Source organism: Natrix helvetica (assembly GCF_964273705.1).
Source record: "Natrix helvetica genome assembly, chromosome: 4".
Classification (NCBI taxonomy): domain Eukaryota; kingdom Metazoa; phylum Chordata; class Lepidosauria; order Squamata; family Natricidae; genus Natrix; species Natrix helvetica.
This window is the reverse complement of record NC_138550.1, coordinates 8,261,995-8,287,952: the sequence shown is the minus strand read 5'-3', so window position 1 is coordinate 8,287,952 and position 25,958 is coordinate 8,261,995. Positions and strand designations below refer to the sequence as shown.

At 39.1% G+C, this 25,958-nt stretch overlaps 1 protein-coding gene across 10 annotated transcripts in view; it reads left to right on the top strand.

Moving 5' to 3' along the window:
* PICALM (phosphatidylinositol binding clathrin assembly protein) overlaps positions 1-25,958 on the top strand; it is a gene marked incomplete at its 3' end in the record, with an annotated part of 78,655 nt that overhangs the window by 7,487 nt on the left and 45,210 nt on the right. For all 10 annotated transcript variants that reach the window (XM_081949997.1, XM_081949994.1, XM_081949996.1 and 7 more), the window contains exons 2-4: positions 20,068-20,210; positions 22,726-22,801; positions 24,095-24,197. In XM_081949997.1, the coding sequence (XP_081806123.1) occupies positions 20,068-20,210; positions 22,726-22,801; positions 24,095-24,197 (322 nt within the window). The remainder of the gene's footprint in view (positions 1-20,067; positions 20,211-22,725; positions 22,802-24,094; positions 24,198-25,958) is intronic.

Below are 25,958 nucleotides of genomic sequence, written 5' to 3'. Positions count from 1 at the left end.
ATGGTCTGTGTTTTTCATAAAATAGCCAACTGTAATTTCAAAATTGGTTTTGTGGCACTAATAACAAGAGACTAAAATACCTTTCCCCTGTGTTTTAGATCAGTGTTTCCCAATCTTTGGCAACTTGAAGATGTCCGGACTTCAACTCCCAGAATTCTGGGAATTGAAGTCCAGACATCTTCAAGTTGCCAAGGTTGGGAAACACTGTTTTAGATTACAACTCCTTTCATGTATTGTTAGTGCTGCCTGACATGGAGAATTTACTGTAGTCCTGATATCTTAATTGGATGAGATTGGTATGTTCGTGCTAAAAAGGAAACTCCAGTTAAAGGGACTTGCATACTACAGTTTTCCTATTATGCCAGAAACAGATGTCCTTGAGTCTAAGGCAGGGGTGTCCAAACTTGGGAACTTTAAGACTTGTGGACTTCAACTCCCAGAATTCCCCAGCCAGCCAGCCCCATGCTGGCTGGGGAATTCTGGGAGTTGAAGTCCACAAGTCTTAAAGTCTTAAAGTTCCCAAGTTTGGACACCCCTGGCCTAAGGAGTGACCAGCATTATTGGTCTCACACAGAAATCTTGAGCAGAGACATTAGAATTGCATTGCTTTTATCACAGTGTACCTGCTAAATAAAGTAATACTATGATATTTTTTTAAAAAAGCTAATCCTTCTTTGAACTTTAGGATGACAAACTGGCTTTCACATGGATGGAAAGTCCAGCTTGGCAATCTTGAGGGAGAATTTGTATGATTTATTTATTTATATATATTTCTTTTATTTGTATCCTGCCTGTATTATTTTTACAAAAAGCTTGCGAACATATCCTCTTTCCTCTTATTTTCCCACACCAACAATTCTGCAAGGTGACCCGGGCTGAGAGTGTGATTGGCCCAAAGTCATCCAGCTGGCTTTTGTGGCTAAGGCAGGACTTGAACTCCTGATCTGCCACTTTCTAGGCTGGTGCCTTAGCCGCTAGAGCAAACTGGCTCTCGATGATGATGATGATGATGATGCAAGTAAAAAAAGCATGAATGAACAATTTATGCAAAATGAAGTTGTTTGGCATCTTGCCTTGAATTCCTAACTTGTTCAATTTTAGATTTTGTTAGAATTTTAAATTAATTTTTATTAAGTTTGAGACAGATTTCATCACAGTAATTGGCAGATATTTTTATTCTTTGTTTTATGTATGTATGTATGTATGTATGTATGTATGTATGTATGTATGTATGTATGTAAATAACTCAAGGAGGTAAACATATATAATACTGTACAGTACTCCTTCCCCATATTTTCCTCACAACAGCAATCTTGTTAGGTGGGTTTATACAATATAATAGCAGAGTTGGAAGGAACCTTGGAGGTCTTCTAGTCCATCCCCCTGCCTAGGCAGGAAACCCTATACCATTCCAGACAAATGGCTATCCAACATCTTAAAGACTCCCAGTGTTGGGGCATTCACAACTCCTGGAAGCAAGCTGTTCCACTGATTAATTGTTCTGACTGTCAGGAAGTTTCTCCTCAGTTCTAAGTTGCTTCTCTCCTTGATTAGTTTCCATCCTTGCTTCTTGTTCTACCCTCAGGTGCCTTGGAGAATAGTTTGACTCCCTCTTCTTTGCGACAACCCCTGAGTGATTGGCCCAAATTCACCCAGCCAGCTTTCATGTCTAAGGCGGGTCTACAATTCATTCATTTTGTTTCTAGCCTGATTCCTTAATCCAGGGGTGTCCAAACTTGGGAACTTTAAGACTTGTGGACTTCAACTCCCAGAATTCCCCAGCCAGCATGGCTGGCTGGGGAATTCTGGGAGTTGAAGTCCACAAGTCTTAAAGTTCCCATGTTTGGACACCCCTGCCTTAATCACTATATCAAACTGCTGTCAGATATCGTAGCAAAGTTTACAATGAGTATTGGGATTTCATTTGACCTTTGTTGAAGTACAAGAAGCCCGCGATTTACAACAATTTAGCCACCGTTCAAACTTAACAACAGCACTGAAAAAACCCTCATGACCATTTCTCAGATGACTATTGTAACATCCCCTATGGTCACATGAGCAAAATTCAGACGCTTGCAACTGGTTCCTGTTTATGACAGTTACAGTGTCCTGGGTCATAGGATCCCTTTTTGCGACCTTCTGACAAGCAGTGTCAATGGGGAAGCCAGATTCACTTAACTGTGTCACTAATCTAACAGTAATTTACTTAACTGTGGCAAGAAAGATCTTAAAATGCGACAAAATTCACTTAACAACAATAACTTAGCAAAGAAATTTTAGGCTCAATTGTGGTTGTAAGTCAAAGACTATAATTCAAATTATTGTTCACATAATATATTCAGTTTCATAAGAATCCCGTAAATCTGAGTGTAAAAAATTCTTAAGGTTAGAATTATGTAGTATAACATAATTTAACTTAAAAGTAATCCTTCAGTTAGTCACCTAATGTTGTTTAAATTTTTTAACATAATAAAGAGATGTGAATATTTATCCTCACCTTTCCAGGTATAGTAATGCTAGATCTATTATTTAGAATTGTTGATTGAACCTTTCTTCCAAAAATATACATTTCTAATGTACATTTGCCCTCCTTTCTCAAGAACTCTTTACTGAATATTTTTTTCCTTTACTTCTTCTACTGTGGCACTTATGTACCTAAATCTATTTTGTGATATTTTCACATGATTGCTTAGTGCATAATGTGTTTAATAATATCCTGTGATCAAATTTGCAGTTTCTGGTCCTCTGGGGCTATGAATCCCTTTTAAAATTGAATTAATGGGTGCCAGCTAGAAATATTTTGATATTTAATTTATTCTTGCATTACAGTATTACAGCTGCAATTCTTCTTTTTCTTAATATCACATTTTTATTACCCCATATAATCTAAGAGGCCCAGGATTAGTTTTTGCTTGACCCAATAAAATTGGGCAGCCTCATGTCAGTGTAAAAGATTGAAATCTTAACTCTTTAACTATGCTGAATAGTCATTAGCTTCCTAAAAACATACCTTTATTCCATTAATATAGCAGAACCATGAAGGCTAAATAGCTTTTTATTTTGGTACTGTATTTATTTTGGTACCGTATTCAAGAAGAAGCACTATGGTACCGTGTTTCCCTGAAAATAAGACAGGGTCTTATTGTCTTTTGACCCCCGAAATAAGAGCTTGGCCTTATTTTTGGGGAGGTCTTATTATTTTTGAGATGCGGGAGGCGCTCAAAAGCCTGATTGGGCTTATTATCCGGGGAGGTCTTATTTTCAGGGAAAACAGGGTAGATTTCACTGGCACAATCAATGGAGTTTTAGATGCCATTGCATCTAAAATTGAATCAATCATAAATATGTGGAGTTTCTAGCATTCTGTAATAGCAATGAAATTGATACTATCTAGATAGCTTCCTGTAGCTTTTCCATTGATACATGGTTTGATATAAATTGCACTCATTAAAGAGTCTGTTCCGTTGTGTTCCACAGGTTAGTGTTCTTTTAGTTTAAGTCATTTTTTCCTGAAATTTTAACATTGGGATATGTAATGTATATGTAAAATGTAATTAGAACTAGGCTGAAGCTTTTAGTATGATTAAATAATACAGCTAAGGTCAGTTCAAAGCTTTAGTTATATAAAAAAATAGTATTGTCGGCATCAGTTACTCTAATATTGCTAGACAATGCCATATTGTCTATGATACTATTGGCCGTCTGCCCTAGGATACTTCCTGAAACTTACCCATTAGCACGCAAAATATCATTACTTCAGAAGTTCATTCTGAATAATAATGCTTGGATTGTTCTGTACTATAATCATTTAAGTAATCATTCAATTCAGAATGGTCCATTAGCAGTTTTTTTCTCTTGTTGCGAATAGCAATTGCATGATATCAATAAATAAGATTTATTGCACAGAAAATATACTTTCATGTAGTAATGTTTTGCTTGGTGTGTATATAATTGTTGTAAGTATAACATACTAAGTCTTCAATTGTCTTATTACAACTTTGTTTTTTTCATTGGGAGCACTTGTTCCAAGAATAAATTGAGTTATCTTTCAATTATTTTTCCAGCACCATTTCTATGTCATCTGATCACTCTTTTCAACGAGAGCTCTAGGTTTTTAAAGATGATTGATCCCTGGTGCTCTCTTTGTAATTTGGAATAAAGTATTGATCAGCAGTCAGATACTATGTCCTATGATTCCTACAGTACTCCTAGATGATGTTCAATTAAAAAAATAACATTTTAATGTCACAAATCTCAAGGAATTGCCAGCACTGTTATAACATTGGATCCCAAAAATATTGAGAATGAGATGTACAAATTCTGTTGAGTTTTGCTGATGTTTTAAAAGGATGGGGAGAATAGATATGCTATCATACAGTAAGCAGCAAATGCTACTGTATGATAGCGTATCTATTCCCCCCACCCTTTCTACTGGGAAAGATTGCTGAGCCTCCTAAAATATTTATTGGAAATATATGAGGCATTTATCTCCAACCAGTCACATTCGCAAAGCATGCTTTCTTTTCCTTCCTTCCTTCCTTCCTTCCTTCCTTCCTTCCTTCCTTCCTTCCTTCCTTCCTTCCTTCCTCCCTCCCTCCCTCCCTCCCTCCCTCCCTCCCTCCCTCCCTCCCTCCCTTGATTGTCCATCATACAAGCCTTTATTGATCCTGCTCCTCTATATGATACGACACACACTGATCAGTCTCACTTTTTGACCTTGGCTCTGTTTTATGGAGTTAGATGCCTCTGTACTGTTATCTACGGTATCTCTAATCTAAACCAGTTAGTATTATTTACTGATAGCTGTGACCTTGGTGAGGTGATATGGAATAATTTTAGCTCTGCCTATTACAAAACAAAAAAATGTTTTGCATCTTAAAAATCAACAAATAATGCCTTATTTACCCTGTTTAACAAGCCTAACATAAATGTGTTGAGACTGTGTAATTGTGTGTGATACTAATGATAATGAAGCAATATCATGCAGAATATGCTGTGAATCCATACGCATCTTTTAGATTATAAAGACCTTTTGTTTCAGGCTAAGCACTTTTATGGTTGCCACTTTGATATAATTCCAATTCCTGTTATAGAACAAAGCAGGATAGGTTTGTTTCAAAATGTATAGTCAAATTTAATCTCTTTGATTCTTTCTAATGATAATTCGATTCCAGTGATACTTATGGCTTGCAGCTTTATATGCCAAATATTGTTCCAGATAGTTAATATTTCAGTAATCCTCAGGAAAATAAAATTCTAGGATTGTGCTTCAAAGCTAATAAGGGAGGGAAATATGTGGGTTTAAGTTGACATGTTACATAGCAGCCATTTAAAGAAAACCTGCTTGTTTCATAAAAAATATATATAGACTATAAAAATATATTTTCTTATGCACTGCTTGAAGAGTCCAAGCAATGAGTTAAATCAGTCTAGTTGCCCTAGGACTGAGGAATCTTTTTCCTTGGCCATGCCTTCTGGTGTTGCTTGGCCCCAGAATTTTTCCTCAGTCTGCCGTTCAGCGGCTAGGGATGCAAAGAGGCGGCAGCGGGCCCTCGATAAGCAGTTCAAGAAGGCCCAGCGCCAGGCAGTGAGGGAGGCCCCTCAGCCCACTCCTCGAGTTGAGCCGGTCCTTCTACCACCCCCAAGGGGGGATCACCTGTCCGTGATTGATGAGGAGGTGGAATCCCAGGATCTATCCCCGGATAGGTCTCTGGCAGACTCGGGTTCTCCTACCCCTTCGTATGTTTCTGACTCAGGGCCCGCTCTCGTGAGGCCCAACCGTGGGGGCTTACTGGTTCTACCCTCGCCCAACAAGGTCCTCCTTCTTCCAGGGACACTATTGGGCCGGACACTGGTTTAGCTCAGCAACCCAAGTTATCTGTCCACATGCAGGCGGTGTCGCCCGCGCCATCTCTCAAGGCATAGCCGAGGGGATGCAGAGACGAGACCAAATGCCCGTTGTTCCCAGTACTTCTCAGAGCAGGCAGGAGGCTCCCCCTACTGCCAGACGGGTCCATCACTGGAATCCTCGGCGGTCAGCGAGGCTTCCGTTTTGGAGGACCCAGATCAGGAGGAGCAGGAGCTCTCAGAGGACGAGGATCTTCCTCCGGATGCCCCTGCCTTCTCAGGGCTCTTTAAGCCTAGCTTATTTAAGTCCATCTTGTACAAGGCTAAGAACACCACCCAAGTGGGTACCAAACCTAAGACCATGCAGGGATCTTCTGATTCCACCCCGGTCAACCCCAATGCAAGCATGTTTAATGTTCAGGCCCCTCAGCAAGAGCTGGTTCCGGTTCCTGATCTCTTTATGGATGTCATTCAGCGGCAATGGGTCCAGCCTGGTTCCCTGGCCACGCTCAGTGATGGGGACAAAAAGCTATATTCAGTAGATCCCGCACTGGAAGACATTCTGGTCCTGCCATCTGTGGATCCTCCTATAGCAGTCCCCACTTCTAATTCGTTCCTTCCTGCCAACCTGTTAGAAGGCCTAAAGGCGGAGGACAAAAAAGCGGAGAAGGCCTGCCACAAGACTCATCAGGAGGCATGGCCAAGGAAAAGGATTCCTCAGTCCTAGGGCAACCAGACTGATTTAACCCATTGCTTGAACTCTTCCCCCAGTGCACAGAAAAGGACCCTTCAGGTAAGCCAATGGTCAGTCTGTGGTACTATTCCGGTTACCTATAATTAACTTTGAAATATGTCCACACTAGCAGAAGAGACTTAATTTGCAGTGAGCTGAATTGATACCCATGAATACTCTCTCTAAAGAGGTGGTTAACTATTATTTCTCAGAATTTATCATCCTCTTTTTGGACAGTAGGTTGAGATAAACAACTTGATAGTTTGCTAGGTTTTTTTACATGTATATTCAGTCTATGATAAAAGTTTCAGAAAGCTCAGCTGAGGCTCAGAAGACACACATTTGAGTCTGTCTGGAAATTCATTTCTCAGACACATGGATTGCTGATTACAGTGGGTTTTCTGATAATAATTATGTCTACAGCCTTTTTTATGTTTAATGCAAATTGGGATTACTGATGAGATGCTGGTTATCTCTTGAGAAAAGGCTCAGAACATGTTAATTATTTGTGATGTACACTGATGTAGAGATTATAATAAAGCTAACAGTACAATTGATGTTTTGTATGCTTCTTGTCAAACAGATCTGAAATGCAAATGCATTTGCCCCTAGCATAAAGAACAGTTGAGAGAGATGAGGGACTGAAATTGGCTATCTCCAATTTCAAAAGTACTTTTTGATATTTCCAGATAAAATGAAGAAGTGTAAAACTAGTTAAAGCCAGTTCTTTAGCATTCTTACTTCAATACTTTATTATAATAAACTATTCAATTGTGTGCTTTCTAGTAAGCAGTTGACAATGGGAAAGATTACATGAGAACTAACTGCAGGCAACTGAACCAATGCCTCATTCCCTTTCAAAATTGTATTTAGATTCCCTGCTAGAGAAGATGGAAGCATGAGTATATTATAATCAGGAGGAGTGCTCAATGCAAATATGGTTTCACAACTTTGCTTGTATGACTGGCTGTTGAGTGCAAAAAAGTGTCATTGACTAGGACTTCTACATAATTGTGCCTAATACTATAGAAAACATGAAATAGTGAGTTTGTTAAGTTCATATTTTTCAGGGGTGATTTATTAAGCTATTCCTGTAAAAATAACATACGAACTTAATACAGGATATTGCATCAGTGAGAGGGTCATTTGTCACATTCTTTTCAGTTGTATTAAAGTTCTTGAATGAGAGCTTGGCTAATATTCTTCTATCATTGACCCTTGGCTCCACAGGATATTTAAAGAACAAATGGAATTTCTTTTTTTAAAAGACAAAAAACAAAATTAGATTTCCAGAAAAGGACATGAATCTGAAGTGGAAATGTCAGGAGATCTCAAACAGTAGCCTACAAGATATATTGCTGTTGCACCTTAACTTTCTCTCAGTTTCAGAGCTTCATAGTTTTAAGTTGGTCTCTATAGTTAATCCTAGGAAGCATTATAGTCCCATTACAATTTATGTCAATAAAATTGTGCAGTTAATGAGTTTATTTTATGATATTGGATACTATCTGAAGACGGAAAACAGTTTGTATAGACTTGTGAGCCTTCACTTCAGTTTATATGACATTTGAGTTATTTCAGTAATGAGGTAGTATTTAACCCTTGACAATTTCTTGGATGACTGGACTCTATGCCATGAGGGCTTTATGGCTGACAACCAGTAAATCAGTTTCTTGAATTACAGCAGGGAACTTATTGCTAACCATGCAACTTGCAGACCGGAGGCGTGTTACATGTGCACAACGAGACTTGCCCATAACTGCTTGTGTTGGCATATGAAATTGTGTAGAGTAGGTTATTGCCTGCTTTGGATAAACCTATATTAGAAATCTTGGAAAACATGGTATAGTATAATCACTGAAAAGGGGCAGTTTTTAATAGAGGCATTTGAGTTGCCTTGGTCACAACTCTTATCAATGAATTAATTACAATAGCTAAATGGAGTCTCTTACATTCAGAGATGGTGTGTGAACCTGGGAAAAGTAAGTCCAGTAAACAAATCAAGGTTTGCAACTGGCCACTTAGCGAAAGAGAATAGGGATGTGGTTCTTGCTTTAATGCATTCAGAGCATCTGCAGTAGAGATGGGCAACCTTAAGTCAGTTGGGACATGCTTCTAAATAAGATTTTTGGCCAGATGAAGACCACAAGATTTCCACCCGTAGTAGTAAACTAGAGATAATTGCTTTCTGAATGGCTGAAGTCAACAGAGTCACAATCCTCTATGCCAGGGATGTCAAACTCGATTTCATTGAGGGCTGCATCAGGGTTGTGTTTCACCTTGGGGGGGGGGGGATGACAGGGGGCGTGGCCAGCTCAATGTCACTCATGTTGGGGGTGCCTGTGGTGGCCTGAGTGCTCTGCCAGGTAAAATGGTCTCCTGAGCTCCATTTTCTCTGACAGAAGCACCACAGGCCAATCCTTCACTGTTTCCAGGGCAGCCCCACGGGCCAAATCTAAGTACCCTGTGGGCCGGATCCAGCCCCAGCGCCTTGAGTTTGACGCCCTTGCTCTATGCTGTCCATATTTTATTTCCCTGTAAATTCATAATTGAGCATTCCCCTTCCCACTGATCCCCATCAGCTGAATGCTTGCATTTAAGAAAGTTCATGCTGTAATAAATGCATTCTTTAAGCCCTTGTACGTCAAACTGGCTGAAAAGTCCAGTGGAACAAGTAAAGTACACGTTTAGTTCTTTTAAAGCCCACTCTGGTCACGCCTCCTTTGCCTCCTCAGGATCAGTTTTAAAAACTCAGTCCGCCCGATAGGACTTGTTTTGGGGAGCTCTCAGTTTTTGGGCAGATAGGCTGAGCTCTCCAGCGTATTTTTCCTTTTAAAACAGTTTAGTTAAGTAGTGTTAGGATTTTTCCCCATTATTAATGTTAATTTTACTTTGATCGATGTGTGAAGGCTCTTTTGAATTTGTGCTTGAAAGCTGAGGCTGCGATCGTGTTCTCCAGCTGTTCCTAGTCGCAGCTGGTGGAACGAGCGAGGCCGCTGGTCCGGCGTCTGCTGGCAAGCGCAGGGACGCCGGTAATCTCCCGCTCGTCCCTGGCCATCTTGAGGAAGGGGTTTTAAAAAACCCTTGCTTCCTCAGGCGGTGTCTTTAGCCGATCGGGAGAGCGTGTCGGCCATTTTGGAAAGCGTTGCGTTGGCGCGCTTTTGTAACAGCAGCCAATAGGAGGACCGCGGCATTCTGTGCTGCGTTTTCTCCGCGAGGCTCTTATAATATCCTCCTGTTGCTCTCAGTTACAGCTGGGTTTCATTGCAGTGATGGGAATTTGAATCCAGGCTTGGCGGTTCCTGGCATGGTACAGTGCCCATTGTGCACTTAGAGGGCCATTGCATGCCCCTCCTCCATGAGGCTCGGCCCCTTGGGCACATACATATTTAAAGCAAGAAATCAAACTAGAAAGTAAATTTAAGGAGATCAGAGGCAGCAGCATTTGTGGGAGCCCCCCTCTTAGGAATAGCTTTGCCCCCCATCAAGGCTTCCACGTTTGGCTTTGCAGTAATTAGCAAAAGCAGCTTTGTTTTAGAAGGCCTTTGGTTCTTGACGGATGGGAATGATGGATGCCAGATATGTAGATCTGTTAACAATATTCATGTAAGTGAATCAGCTTCCCCATTGACTTTGTTTGTCAGAAGGTTGCAAAATGTAATCATGTGACCCCAGGACACTGCAGCCATCATTAATATATGCCAGTTGCTGAGCATCTGAATTTTGATTGCATGAACACCACCTGAACGGCCACTGAATGAATGGTTGTAAATTGGGAACTACCTACATTTCTCTATTGACCTTATTGTCTAGGCCCCACCTACAGTCTGTTTAGGACTTGGACTGTTTAGAAATTTTTAGCAATAAGTAATAAATAAAAGCAAACATCAGATCTTGCGCTCGATACAGTGAAGACTGCTTAACATGCCTGTTGAGAATAGGCAGGATGATAATTAGCAGAAAGGTTATAATTACAACTAAGGCCTTTCTTTATCCCCTCCTTTTTAATAACAGGAAGAAAATGTAACTTTGATCAGCTGCCTGCGTTGCCATCTTAAGCTTCTGGTGCTTTTAGAACTTTTGATTTCCAAACATGTATTGTCTCTTAATACTTCACTTGTGAAAATGTTTTTCTCATCTATAAAATTTAACCTGAACTTATATCTGGTGATATATCATCATAGGGAATGTGTATTATATACCTGCAACATGCTGCTGAAATACTAAACTGTTAGGTTTCCTTTCTTTTTTCCTTTATATTTCTGTTTGGGGATTATTTTTCTTACTACTGGTCATATTGAAGAGATTGGAGTACAGTGACACGGTTGATAAATCACATAAATCACAACTTTGTATTATATTAATAACAGGAAAATGCCTTCCCCAAGGGCCATTATTTCTTTTATGTGTCTCAAAGACAGAATTAGCTACACTTGATAATTTTATTTTAGCATGCTTTGAACTTCTAAGATCCCGGTTCGTGCAAAAATGGCATTGTGGTTTAAATTCTAGTTTACTAAACAAATCCATATTTAAGACTTCTTTCTTCTGTATTTTATTATACTTTTGCTTTAAGTGATAATTCCTGCTTCCTACCTAATGACAAATAGGAATCTCAAGAAAATGTATATTATAATTTGAGGATAGAAAGATCATCACATGGCCTGTTGCCATTTTATTTTAAAAGAAAAAAAAAAAGAATTCTTCCACACAGCACAACAAATCTAGTGATTTTGATCTAATGCATATTATCTTTTGTTCAGTTACCTTTGTTGGAATAAAAATCTGATCCAGATCCAAGGTGGGCAAAAAGACTCTGGTAATAAAATGGAAGCTGGCTGCTGGAAAGAAGGCCTCTGTTTATTTGGTTTTCCAGAAACTTAAGTGACAGCAGCTTGTTTCTGGGGTGGCTGACCAAATGGGGTTGGGATAGGTGAGCTTTTGTTTTGTATTACATTCTTTGAAGCTTTGTGATTGAGATTCTGTGTAAGAAGAGTGTCCTTTAATATTTTAATGGCTGTTGTCAAGATTCCTATGGGGTCATGTAGGGGTCATGGCTGCTCATCAGGCAGAAGGGGAAATGCAGATCCTAAGTGTTTTGTTTGTCTGAGCTAATCTTGTCAGCTTACCTAATTGTGTTGCTTATTTGGAGTCTCTTTGCTTATGACTAGATTGGCCCAGTCTTTCTGAATGGATACAAAATCTCCATAAAGACCAGCCTCTAACACAGGGGTCCCCAAGCTATGCTGCCTGGAGAATTCTGGGAGTTGAAGTCCACAAGTTTTAGAGTTGCCAATTTTGAAGATCTCTGCTCTAACATTCTGCCTCTTTTAATATTCCCCCAAATATTTCATTGGGGGTGGGCACACCCTTCCCACACCCTTGAGTAAAAAGACTGGTAACTAAAAGTTTCCTTTAAGTTGAGTTGACTGATAACTTAATGGATATGTGAATGTCATTATCCTGTATACTGCCCTTTTTAGAGGCATTATTTGATTTCCCTTTCCCTCGCCCCCCCCCCCCCCCAGGATATGATATTTCTAGTGGCGTCAATATAAAGTCCAATTGTATGTGTATTTTTCTATTTTGAATGCGATTGCTGTACTTTATGGAGTTGTTACTCTTGGGCAGCCTGCAAATATTTGTACTACTTCATGTAATTCAAATATTAACTACTTTTCTTTATGAGTAATTGCGTTCATTTGATGCACAATGTGCTCTCTTTGTCTTTGTTAACGCATCTCCATTTAGTATTCTATGACACCCTTTTAAAAAAACATTAGAAACGTTTATAAAAGGATATCACTTTCCATTACTACGTACTTTCCAACTTGTATTGGTTGTCTGGTGAATAGTGGGAATTGAAGATTGAATATTTGAGATTTCTCTGCTGAATTACAGTTAAAACACAACAGTAATTTATTGCTAGATTAAAAAAGCAAGACTTTAAAAGTTGCAACACAAATATTCCGGTTCACAGGATAATGCTGTTACCCATGTTGTGTGACCTTTGTATATTTCATCTTGCTCCCAACTCATTCTGCTGGATACCTATTTACAAGTCTAGTGAATCCTGTTCAAATTGGATTTTTATTGCTATATTCACCCCAGATGGACCCAGACTACTACGATAGAAAATCAGTATGTGTTTCATGTAGACTGAAAATTTACTTAGTTTTGTCTTAATGCTTATCAGCAACAGTGCATGGGGGAAAAAACCCCTGCTGAATCAGACTGACATTCCTCCAAATCACAATTTTGATTTCTAATGCCCAGTCAGAAATGGTTTTAAGAAATGGAGAGGCATTTTGTGAAACTAGTATTCAGAAGCACATGCCCTCACAGTAAGGAATATTTAATCCAGCCATGGTAATAATGTTGATGGCAAGTATATGTTTAGAAGGATCTACTGAAATTCTAAAGGGAGGCGGTTGCTCAGTGGCTAAGGTGCTGAGCTTATCGATCGGAAAGTTCAGCAGTTCGAATCCCTAGCGCTGCGTAACTGAGTGAACTCCTGTTATTTGTCCCAGCTTCTGCCAACCTAGCAGTTCAAAAGCACGTTAAAAATGCAAGTAGAAAAATAGGAGCCACTTTTGGTGGGCAGGTAATAGCGTTCCGTGCGCCTTCGGCATTTAGTCATGCCAGCCACGTGACCACGGAGACTTCGGACGTCGCTGGCTCTTCGGCTTTGAAACGGAGATGAACACCGCCCTCTAGAGCCTGGAATGACTACCACATATGTGTGAGGCAAACCTTTTACCTTTACCTTACTGAAATTCTAGCTAAAAGTATGTCTTAGAAAATGTGCAGTAAAATAAATGTGCTGTATATGACAAAAAAAAAACTGTTATAAACTTACAATAGACTCCCCGAGAAAGATACTTATACCCCAGTTCCGGTGTTCCTACTGCATTTCAGGTAACTGGCTCACTTTTAAGACCAGTCACAGCATTCTGTGGTCATATGATGCAATTTATGATTTTATTTTTAGTGGAAACTGGCCCTTTTAGCTGGTTTCAGCAAAAAAAAAATCATAGGGATGCATTATCTTGTTTAATAACCACGGAATTCACTTAACAACCAAAGCCAAAGAGGTTGTGAACCAGTAGTTAAGAAATTGGGGTAAAACCCGGACGTTCTAGTGGCTCCTTAAACACAAAAAACACCCCCAGATGGGTGACTTTGGGCCAGTCTCATTCTCTCTTTCTTCCCATCTTTCCTCACAGAGCTGTTGTTACGGGAAAATTAAAAGGAAGGAGAAGTATTAGGTGTGTTTGCTGCCTTGAGTTACTTCTAAAAATAATAACAGGGTATGAATGAATACAGTTGGTAATGTGGGTGTTGAACTTAATGTTTCTTTCATGACTTATGATGAAAATTCTGGGCTCCTTTAAGGTCAGGATTGCCTGTAATAATAAAGCATCTATTCTATTCATATGGAAAAGTTGGAAATTTGTGTGGTTTTAACCACTTTTTGCGTCTACCCTTTGAACCATTGGAATGTAAACTTGTACCGTGTTGCCTGGCTTAATGATTGCCCTCAGATGATGCTCAGATAAACTTTTAAGGTGTAAGCAAATTATTAGGAGTCATAAAGTTCAAAGAGCCACAAAGGCAGTGATAAGTGAAAGGGGTCATCTCAGTTTCCTTCCCTTGTTCTAGATTATTCTGTTTTCCCTCTGTTGGGTTAAGAAGAAGGAACAGACTATTCCTTTCATGCCGAATGTTTCTGTGTTCAGAAACATTTTGAATTTGTACTATTTCAAATGTGCAGAGCTTCATTTTGAGTTTGAAGCAGCTGTTTTGCATCTGGAGGGGCGTGCTTTGGTCAGCTTGGAAATATCTTGAATTCTTTCATCATTCCACTCATTTTTGTTCATTAGTATAAATCCACACTTTTTCATGGCCCCTTTCTACTGTATTCAAAGCAACATTGACACTATGTCCATTTTCCATCCATTCCAATGGAAGGTTAATTTTATCTTCTAATTTCTTACAGAAGTCATGTTTTCTGTTCAGTCACTCTTTCATTGTAGGTTTTTTAATTTCCTCTTCCACGGTTATTTTCCCCCACTTCTTTGCTATCAGGAAATGGTCTGTCCCACACTGTTTCTCATTATCGTTGCATCCTTCACGAATCCAGGCGTTTATAACAAACATTAACTCTTTTCATAGTAAACATTTTACCTTTGTATTTCTTCTGTTGCTTTGTATAAACATGAATAGACCTAATAGAATAGAGCCAGTCTGGTCTAGTGATTAAGGCACCAGGTTTGAAAGTGGGAGACTATGAGTTCAAGTCCTTCCTTAGCCATGAAAGCAGGTGAGTGACTTTGGGCCAGTCACTCTCTCACTCTCTCTTTCCAACCCACTTCACAAAGTGGTTTCCTCACAAAGTATGGGGAAAACAGAAGGAGAAAGGTGTGTTGGAGCTGTTCCCCATCTTGAATTATTTGCATAAATAGTAAAGGTTGGGTACAAATAATGTTACGGTAATTAAACCAAATCATTTCAACGTAGTTTCTATGCAAATACTAGCCACCATTCCTTGTGACCCAAGCGCTTTTTCTGTACTTACTCTGTACCCCCGTTCCAAACCATTTAGCATGATCTTTCCCTGTATTTCATTTTTTTCCTCACAATGTCACCCAGCTTCTTCCAAATGTTCCTTTCTGTTTCTTCCCTTATCACCTTTCACTGGCATGTAGCATAAAACTATCAGCAGTCTTACTTTTTATATCTCCTCAGCAAGAAATCACGTCATTGCAATTAGAGCTATACTTTCATTTCCATGCATGTATTCATCAACATTGCTCCATATTGCTAGACTATCCTCATTGAGATTTATTATCTTTTCCCTTTCTCTTACTTTCACAGAGACATATATTTCATGTAATTTTTGAAATTCAAGTTAATTGAATTAGATAATTTAACCAATAAATTTAACAAATAATTACATAAAATTAATATACTCCTATTTCATTCAAATTACAATCTTTCTTACTTATAGTACCAGTCTTTATTTACATATATTGACCTTTGCCATTTCATATGGTTGCTCTTTATAGCTTTAGTCACATATGACTTTCACATAAATGCCTTTAGTAATACACGTAGTCCTCAACTTACAGCAGTTCATCTAGTGACCATTCAAAGTTACAACAGCAGTGAAACAAGTGACTTACAATCATTTTTCACACTTCTGACCATTGCAGCATCCCCATGGTGACATGATTTACATTTGGATGTTTGACAGATGGTTCATATTTATGATGGTTGCAGAGTCCCAGGGTCATGTGATCACTTTTTGTGACCACCTGACAAGCAAAACCAATCGGGATGCCAGACTCACTTAACAAAGGTGTTACTAATTTAACAAAAATTGTAAAATGGGACAAAACTCACTTAACAGATTTCTCATTTAGCAACATAAATTTTGGGATCAATTGTGTTTGTAAGTCAAGGACTACATGTACAGAAAAGGGGTAGACTAGAATCTAGTCTTAGCTATACCTGTGTCATATGTGTAACAATCCCAGCAAATAGGAAGGATAATACCCACAAACTTTGGTATATTTTGGGCATATGTGAGCCTCGGTGGCACAGTAGTTAGAGTGCAGTACTGCAGGCTTTTTCTGCTGCCTCCTGGCTGCCTGCACTTTGGCAGTTCAAATCTCACCGGCTCAAAGTTAACTCAGCCTTCCATCCTTCCCAGGTGGGTAAAATGAGGACCCAAATTGTTGGGGGCAATATGCTGATTCTGTAAACTGCTTAGAGAGGGCTGTAAAGTACTGTAAAGCGGTATATAAGTCTGCTATTGCTATATGCAGAAAGCATAACCACAGCTTGGTTTTATCCCAAGGGTGGCCATGCTTTTTTTAGCAAGCTGAGTTCTAAACTAGAGACTATCTTAAAAACCAACATATATTGTTGCTTAAGAACCATCCCATGAATTGCTTTGTCCGGGTGGTGCCTTGACAGAGATTCAAATGCAGGTTGAGTTTGAGATGTTCATTTTAGTTTTGAATTATTGTAATCCCTTACGTTGCAAGCTAAAGAATTTCAGTTTGGTTTAATTGAAATTAGAAATTTAGTTCATAATCAATTTTGTTATAACCTTAGCCCAGTGATGAGCCAAGTGGCCAAAGCACGTGCGTGCGCCCCCAAACCCCTAAAATGCAATGTGCCCACCCATACATGTGCCCTGCCCCCCATGCATGCCCGCGTGACAGCCCCTGCATGTGCCCCACACCCCTGCACATGCCATCACCCCACATGTGCCCCGCCTCCCCGTGTGTGCCCCTCCCCTGCGCATCCCCCACGCATGCACGGCAGAGACCCGAAAACCAGCTGGCCAGCGGGAGGCATATGCGCATGTGTGGCAGAGCTGAACTATGGCGACGGTTCACATGCCATCAGAGAGTGCACTGCGTGCCACCTCTATCACACATGCATTAGGTTCCCCATCAGGGACTTAGCCTAAACCAGAGAAGATGGGAAACTGAAAATCCCAGTTTAAATTACTCTTCGGAAACGAATTGCGTATTAAAGGGTTTTTATTTAAGCAAGCCTTTGTTGGAAGCAGACATGGATGCTAAAGTTCTGAGGCATACTGGATATAATGCTTTTTATTCATTGTGTTTTAATATGTTTATGTATCTAATTGTGTTTAATAATAGAGCTCCATTGTTTGGTTAGCCTTTGAACATATTTGGAAAAAAAGCAGGATATAAATTCCATAAATGAACAAAGCCAGCCTTTTCAATGAATTGTGTGGTTGACCAGATCGAAAGCTAGCATTTAGTCATGAGAATCAAGAGGCAGGAAGCAATTTGGTCTCGTTCAGGAAGTGGGGACAATATATATTTCCAATACTTCATTTGTGGAAACAAAAATCCTCCACATAAAGAAATTTCATCCAAATAAGATACTAAGAATAAGGTTTTCCTCTAAATAGTTGCATATACATATTTCCCCCTTTTCCTATTAAGTTGCCCTCTTTCTCCCCCCCCCTTTTTTTTTTCTCTGACATTAAAATCATTAAACTAAACTTGGCAGTGAAACTGTCTTAAATGTTTGTAATACTTCTTTAACAATTTTAACCAGCTCAATCACTTAAGTGGATCGGTGGCTGTAAGTCTCTAACCTTGTTATAGGGCAACTTAATTCTTCCTAATGGTCTTGGCATAAACCAGCTTAATTATTCCTGATTATCAAGACTGCTTTTTCTCTACTGGTCTACTTTGTGAAGGCAGGTTCTAGTAGAGCCACAATACCAGTGGTAGATTGCAGGCGGTACGCCCCAGTACTGGCGTAACGGAGCCTGCCCGGAGCACCGGATACCATTCCGGTATGGTGCTCTGGAGGGCCCGCCCACCCGCCCAAGCTCCTTATCTGTCTTTTAAGGCTTCTGCGTGCATGGCGCATACAATGCCTGCGCGATGCTCCTCGGAACAGCTGGAGCGTCGCGGAGGCGCTAAGTCGCTGCGGGGCCCGTTCCAACTGTACCTGTTGGAATGGGATCCAGAGCCCACACTGCCCAATACCCATGGATAATGCCGAGCAATTTCATAAACTAGAAGTTACTAATACTGAGAACATTAGTATTAGGGTCTGAAGCGAAAAAGCACTTTGGAGCGGGTGTGACTGTGTGATTTGCTACATTTGTCTGCACTTCCTTAAGGTAGCCATGACCTTTTCTGGCCTTGCGTGGGAGCTATATGGAACCAGAATGGCAGATATTTAAATTAAAAATTAAGTGCTGACGGGCCAGGAACCTGTTTTTCTAACTATCAAGTTGCTAACAAGGCTCTAAAAGGTGATTGCCTCCTTACACCTACAGTTAGCCACAGGAAGATAGTTCCACAATGGATCAAAAACTCTTCATTCTTCTTCTTGTAAATGTAATTCTCTGTTTTCAACTACAAACTTTTCTAAGCAGATGCCTGAGTGAATAATTCACTTTTACAAGCAGTAGCATGATAGATGTTATCATAACAGATGTTAAGATGTCTAAAAAGCTGTCTTTTGTTGATATAAATTTCAAAATAGTCTTTTAGGAAGGTGTTGAGAAATTATGTGAAGATAATGATCTTCACATAATGAAGATAATGTTGAGCTTCCTGTTTGAAACCTATTTTCTCCCTGTGAATTTCATCAGCAGTTTAATTTAGCAGTAAAAATTAAGAGTAGTATAGTTCATGATTTTACTTAATTTTTGTTTTCCTACCATTGCAGGCAGCGCTCGATTTACAGCAGTTCATTTAGTGACTTTTTGAAGTTACAGCAGCACTGAAAAAAGTGGCTTATGATCATTTTTGACCTCTGCAACATTTGTGACCTCTGCAACATCCCCCGTGGTCACATGATTTACATTCGGATGCTTGACAACTATCGTATTTTTCAGAGTATAACACACACCTTTTTCTGTCAAAAAAAAAAAAGGGTGAAAATCTGGGTGCGTCTTATACACTGAAGACAGCATTTTTGGCTTACCGAAACCATGCCCCCTTTGAAAAAATGGCCATGCATAGTTTTTAGGAGGCTTCCAGAGTGCTCCTGGGGGCTGGGAAGGGCAAAAATGAGAGACAAGCGGGCCATACTTTGCTCGTTTGTGCCCCCCCCAGCCCCAAGCCTCCTAAAGGCTATGTATGCACCTTTTTTTGATAAAAAACGGGCCTGTTTTCGTAAAAAATGGGCCTTTTCTTTGCTCATTTTTGGTCCCCCCCCCCCAGTCTACAGGAGCATTCTACAAGCTTCCTAAGGGCTATGCATGCCCTTTTTTGATGAAAAACAGGCCCATTTTTGCAAAAAAACAGGAGCGTTTTTGGGAGGTCTGCAGAGTGTAAAAACTTTTTAATTTGCCTCTTCAAAATCTTGGTGCGTTTTATACTCCGAAAAATACAGTAACTCACATTTATGACGGTTGCAGTGTCCCACAGTCATGTGAGCCCCTTTTGCCGCCACCTCACAAGCAAAGTCAATCGGGGAAACCAGATTCGCTTAACAACCGTGTTACTAATTTAATAACTGAGATAATTCACTTAACAACTGTGGCCGGAAAAGTCGTAAAATGGAGTAAAATTCACTTAACACACGTTTCACTTCTCCACAGAAAAGTTGGGCTCTATTGTGGTCGTAAGTCGAGGTCTACCTGTGGAGGAATTCTTTGGCGTGGGATCTACTTACTTACTTTACTTTACTTTATTTCGTATTTCTAGACCGCCCCCTCTCCCAAAAGGGACTCGGGGCAGTGTACAGTCAGGCTAAAACACAAATAAGATGCATATAAATAAATACATAAATACACAAATACATAAATACATAAATCTAGATCTAGAATGTATTCTATGGAAGAGGCACGGTTTAAATCCAGATGCGCTCTTCTTTTTGTGGCTCACGGGACCCTGGAGGAATAAGAAGCTTTTCCTAACTGAACGCAGCTTGTTTGGCTTGAAATGTCAATATGCATTTTCCTTCTTTTTCAGATTTAATACTGTGTACGAATGACATGAACGTAAGCATCCCACAGTTGGCAGACAGCCTATTTGAAAGGACAACCAACAGTAGCTGGGTGGTAGTCTTCAAATCTCTCATCACAACTCACCATCTCATGGTTCATGGAAATGAGGTAACACCTGCTTCTCTTATAACTCCAATTAATGCCCGCAAAACATGCTAGATCTCCCTTTCCTATAATTACCAGCAATTATGGCCAGTTGCTAGGCTGGGGGATATTGTTTTGGAAATACATATGGGTCCTTTTTTTTTTCCTCCCTGGTGGCTTTCTTTTCCATCAGGGAGGGAGAAAAAATAGTTCAAAAAGAATAAAAAGATAAAGGGCTAGCAAATACATGTTGAAGAGCAAAATACCAGAATATATCTCACAATCCAATTTACATACAAAGGAAGACTGGTGTATTTTGGTGTCGCAAGTGTATTTGCACCTCAGCTTAAAAGTGCTAAGTCTGCTAGTTTCAAAACAAAATGCATTCTGAAGGACATTGTATTTTAAATGATACTTGTTAGTTATTGTTTGATTCAACCCATGATAAACAAAAGAGGGAACGGGGGGGGGGAGTAACTCTTAAAAATTGCTCATTCATAATTTCTAAAGATATACCGACTTAGCAACATCAGATATAATAGGAAAGTAACCAGAGATGTCAATCATGTATATAATTCTATACAAATTCATCTGAGAAAAAGATGTGTGTTACACTCCTTGGCTTGAAGTGTTTCTGCAGGCTGTATATTTGTGTCCATGTACAACAGGCATCTTTGGTTCTTGGTAAGAGGTCCCTTGTCTCTTTATCTCTAAAGGAGATATTTAAATATACCCTAATTTTGAAAGCCAAACTGGTAAAACTTTATCGGGTGCTTTCCTATTTCCATTCAGTTTTTATGTTTAATTCATATGCTGTAAATACACGTGTGTGTGTAAATGTAAAGGTTCCCCTCGCACATATGTGCTAGTTGTTCCCGACTCTAGGGGGCGGTGCTCATCTCCATTTCAAAATCGAAGAGCCAGCACTGTCTGAAGAAATCTCCATGTTCATGTGGCTGGCATGACTCTAAATGCCGAAGGGTCATGGAACACTTACCTTCTCACCAAAGTGGTTCCTATTTTTCTATAACATTTTTACATGCTTTCAAACTGCTAAGTTGGAAGAAGTAACGAGTATCGGGAGCTCACTCTGTTATGTGGCGCTAGGGATTCGAACCACCGAACTGCCAACCTTTCTGATCAACAAGCTCAGCGTCTTAGCCACTGAGCCACCATGTCCCTATATATATGTGTGTGGGTGTGTGTCTTCTGAATTTTTTTAATGCTACTACAGATCGTCCTCATCTTACGAATGTTTGCTTAGTGACTGGTTATCATTATAACCTATCTCAAAAAAGGGAATTGTAACTTGGTTCTGAAGTTGCAATGGTCATGTCACACACACACACACACACACACACACACACACGTAAAGTCATGTTACTACATGTTTGGCAACACGGCCACATTTGCAGCATCCTATAATCGCATGACTTGTGTTTTATGATGGTTTTGCTGAAAATTGCCAGCTGTTTCTGGTTTTTAGCAAAACCATGCCATAGAAAACTCTGGGTTTCGCATAATGACTGCCACGTTCATTTAATGATTTCACAAAAAAAGGTCATAAAATAGAGTTGGTCACGTTACTGATCTGTTCTAGGGTCATCATGGCATACCATCTTAATGGGCAGTCTCCGTTATGATTGTATGTTGAGTACTATCTGCATTCAGAATCTCTTCTGAAGTGTGATGTGAATTGTGCCTTTCCCTGAGTTTTGGCTTCCATTCTCCTAAAGAATAATGTTTCCTTAAACCCTTTTAGCTAAAAACAATTTCCAATTGTCCCAATTAAAACTAGAGCAATGTTCCAATTATAATCCTCCACTGTGAGCAGAAACAATGCTTTTCAGTTTGCCTATTTAATGTTGCCTGTGCTAACTTGTGTCTCAGGTATATAATTGTCCTAGCAAAAAGGGTGGGGCAGACCAGTGTATTTACAGAACAATGATGTTATATCAGTCTGACAAACATATCCGGAGTATTAAACTAGCTCCTCACCTCATACTTCTATACTACAATACTTTTATTTATACCATGCAATTCATGTCTTTGGCATTAGTGAGAAGTTTATCAGTAAAGAAACAGGAAGCTGTGGGCTAGACAAGACTGAGAAATTAATGGGCTAGATATGAGTCATCCGAAATGAGCATCATTAACCATATGGTTAAATCGTGACTGATTAAATGACTAAAGTGCCTTGCCATACAGTTGTCTGCATTGTTCTAAGTAGGCCAGTGGTTAAACGATCCAAGTTTTTAAAGCAAATTAGCCATGTCGCTTTAACTTTCAGATAAAGTTTTAGTTCCTCTGACAAGATTTGCAATCAATGTCACTTTTTATGGGTTGACAGGCTAGCAATTCTTCTCGTAATAATTCATTTCCAGAGAATTCTGTTGGCTCACAATGGTTTCCTTTAACCTGGTGAACAGACTGCATTTATATACTGGATTCTCAGAATTTTAAACTCCATTCACTATGAGAAATATATTGAGCCATGTACAATTCCAGTTGAATAACTGAGTCATTTTCCTCTTTCCAGCGTTTTACCCAGTACTTGGCTTCCAGAAACACATTGTTTAACCTGAGCAATTTCTTGGACAAAAGTGGATTGCAAGGTAAATTCTTCGATCTGTGTCAAATAATCCCTAATTTTTCTGAATAGTGTTTTGCAGTTTTAATTCTCAGATTTTTGCATCTTATGTCCAATGAAATACTCTAGCAAGAAAAGCTGAATTGCACTATGATAGAAACTAAAAGCCTCCGCTTCACCCCCCTGAAGAACACATGTACATGTTTACAAATATTTTTACTTTATTAGTTGCCTTAAGTGCTTGCTTGAATAGAAAAAGAGAATATAAATTAAAGTAAATAATCCATAAAACAAAAGAGCCTCTAGTTATTTTCTCCAATATGTCTGCTCAGTTTTAAGATTAATGTTCTACCCTCAGTTCAGTATACATTCAATGACAACCAGTAAAAAGCACCAGTCTCAAAACCAGTAAATCAACAAGAAACAGCAAGGAAAGTTTTTGCTGCATCACTCATCAAGGCTTATGTATGGTTTCTTGCTTTCTAGTAATTGCTCACAAACTAGGAAAAAGTTAGATCCTGGGTAAGTTTGAAGGTTAAATAGAAAAAGATTGAAGGAAGTACTATAATGTTGGATAAAGGCAGCGATGGTGAAGAAAGCCTGCTGCAGTTCCAATCACCCATTATTATCATTATTATTGCTTTACAAAAGGTATTGAGAAGGAAAAAGACCGCAGACTTTATAAAGATGGTCCTTGACTTATGACCAATCACTTAGTGACCATTTGAACAAAGAATGTCCCATCCTCCCCCCAGGGTACTTATGACCTGATTCCAAAGTTCCAGTAGCTTTTCCCCCAGGGTCACATGATTACTTGGCACTAGTTCGTATTGAAAGCCATTTGCAACATTCCAAAGTCAAGTTGACTGCATTTTATGCTCTTTTTTTGGTCAAGTTTTCATGTTCAGTTTTCAGACGATCGCTGTTGTCACTTAATGACTGCCACATAAAAGGATGTAAAAATTGGGTTGGTTACATGGGTGACCCACTTTACAAGTGTTACAACTTATGACTGTAATGGGCAAGTCTTATTACAGTTATAAGTTGAGGACTACGTGTATTGCAGTTTTATTCAAGCTGATCAATAAACCACTACTCGTACTCCCAGCTTTGACGTCAATAAGCAAATGGGGGTGGAGTGGGGGAACCCAAGGCATAATATCTGATGTGATTCATAGCAAAACATATATGCTGCTGATAATTATCACACTGATTCAAATACATAAATTTGCTAGTGGGCAATCCTTTGAATGCCATCGTGCACCTCTTTAATATTAATCTGGTTTCACATAACTTGCTTTCTCTTTGCTTCCTTTAGGATATGATATGTCCACATTTATTAGGAGATATAGCAGATATTTGAATGAGAAAGCAGTTTCCTACAGACAAGTAGCTTTTGACTTTACAAAAGTAAAAAGAGGGTAAGTATTTCACACAGGTGAACCCATCCCTTGTTTGCAGCGTCTGCTTTAACCATGCAGAATAATTTAGAAGCTAAAAATTCAGAGAGTCTGAAATCATTTTCAAAGCTTCAAGGATCTGATCCTTTCTGGAAACTGATCTAGAATTTGCTTAAACAATTTAAACATTAGTACTATTTTAGATAACTGTTATATTACCCCTGCTAAATCCACCCTGATAATATGCAGCTATTCTAAAACAAAGCAATAACAGCATATAAGCAATGAAAATCAACAGCAAAATTTGCCTCCTAAAATTAATATAAAATGAAACGTATAATTCTTGCTAAAATGGGAAATGGAGACAAACAAATACATGTGGACCAAGAATTTTGGGCATATTGTTGTAATGGGGGAAAAAAAGAAAAATAATAATAATTACCGTATTTTTCAGAATATAAGACACACCTTTTTCCCTAAAAAAGAGGCTGAAAATCTGGGTGCATATTATACACTGAATACAGCATTTTTTGCCTCCTGAAATCCCGTCCCCTTCACCAAAATGGCTTTCAGAGAGCTCCTGGGGGATAAGGAGGGCAGAAATGAGCAAAAAATGCCCCTTTCCCCCCTCAATTTTGCCCCCCAGCCCCTAGAAGCACTCTATAAGCTTCCTAGTGCCCTTTTTTTTTGACAAAAAACAGGCCATTTTTTGCTTGTTTTTTGGGGGGGCATCCCCGCCAGGAACACTCAACAAGCCTCCTAAGGGCTATTCATGCCCTTTTTCTGAAAAAAAAAGGGGGGGGCATTTTCGCGAAAAACTGGATGTTTTTGGGAGGTTTGCAGAGTACAAAAACTTTTTTTTTAAATTTGCCTCTTCAAAACCTGGGTGCGTCTTATACTCCTAAAAATACGGTAAGTGGCTTTATGACTTTCTGATCAGCATAGTCAATGGGGAAGCCAAATACACTTCACAGTCATGTTATTAACTTAAGTCAGGGGTGTCCAAACTTGGGAACTTTAAGACTTGTGGACTTCAACTCCCAGAATTCCCCAGCCTGGGGAATTCTGGGAGTTGAAGTCCACAAGTCTTAAAAGTTCCCAAGTTTGGACACCCCTGACTTAAGTACTACAGTGATTCACTTAGCACCTCTGGCAAGAAAGGTCATAAAGTAGGGCAAAGTTCACTTTAAAAATGTCTCAATTAGCAACAGAAATTTTGAGCTCAGTTGTGGCTGTAAGTTGAAGACTTCCTGTACTACATTTAGTAGCGACTGGGAAATCCTTCTGAATTTTTCGCTGAAAAACATGGAATTTATGATTTATGAATTTTCTGATTAAACGGATAGATTATGGAAAGAAAGTAACTTATATGGAGCCAAAGAGATTAAAGAAAAAATATAAATGTGCATATTATTGCTGTTAAGATTAGAAGCCACTTAATTATTATTATTATTTTTCTGTCTATTTCTTTCTTTTTTCAGCTTTCTATTTTTTTTCTTTGTATTACTTTAGCTTAAAAAATATTGCTTTTGCTCTGGAAAAATGTTGTTTCATGAAAATTTTAAATGCACATACACAACAAATCAAAATAGAATGAATACAGAGACTTTCTTTTTTAAAGTTGTGGTGTATTCTATTAAGCAGTGACTCCATTTTCAAGCACTTTCATTCTTGTGTTTGCTTCAAGGAAAGTAAACACTTGTTTCAGGAAAAGTAAAAAAAAACATTGATGATTAGGTTCATTATGTACTGTTCTGGGTAGTTGGCACAATTGATCTGAAA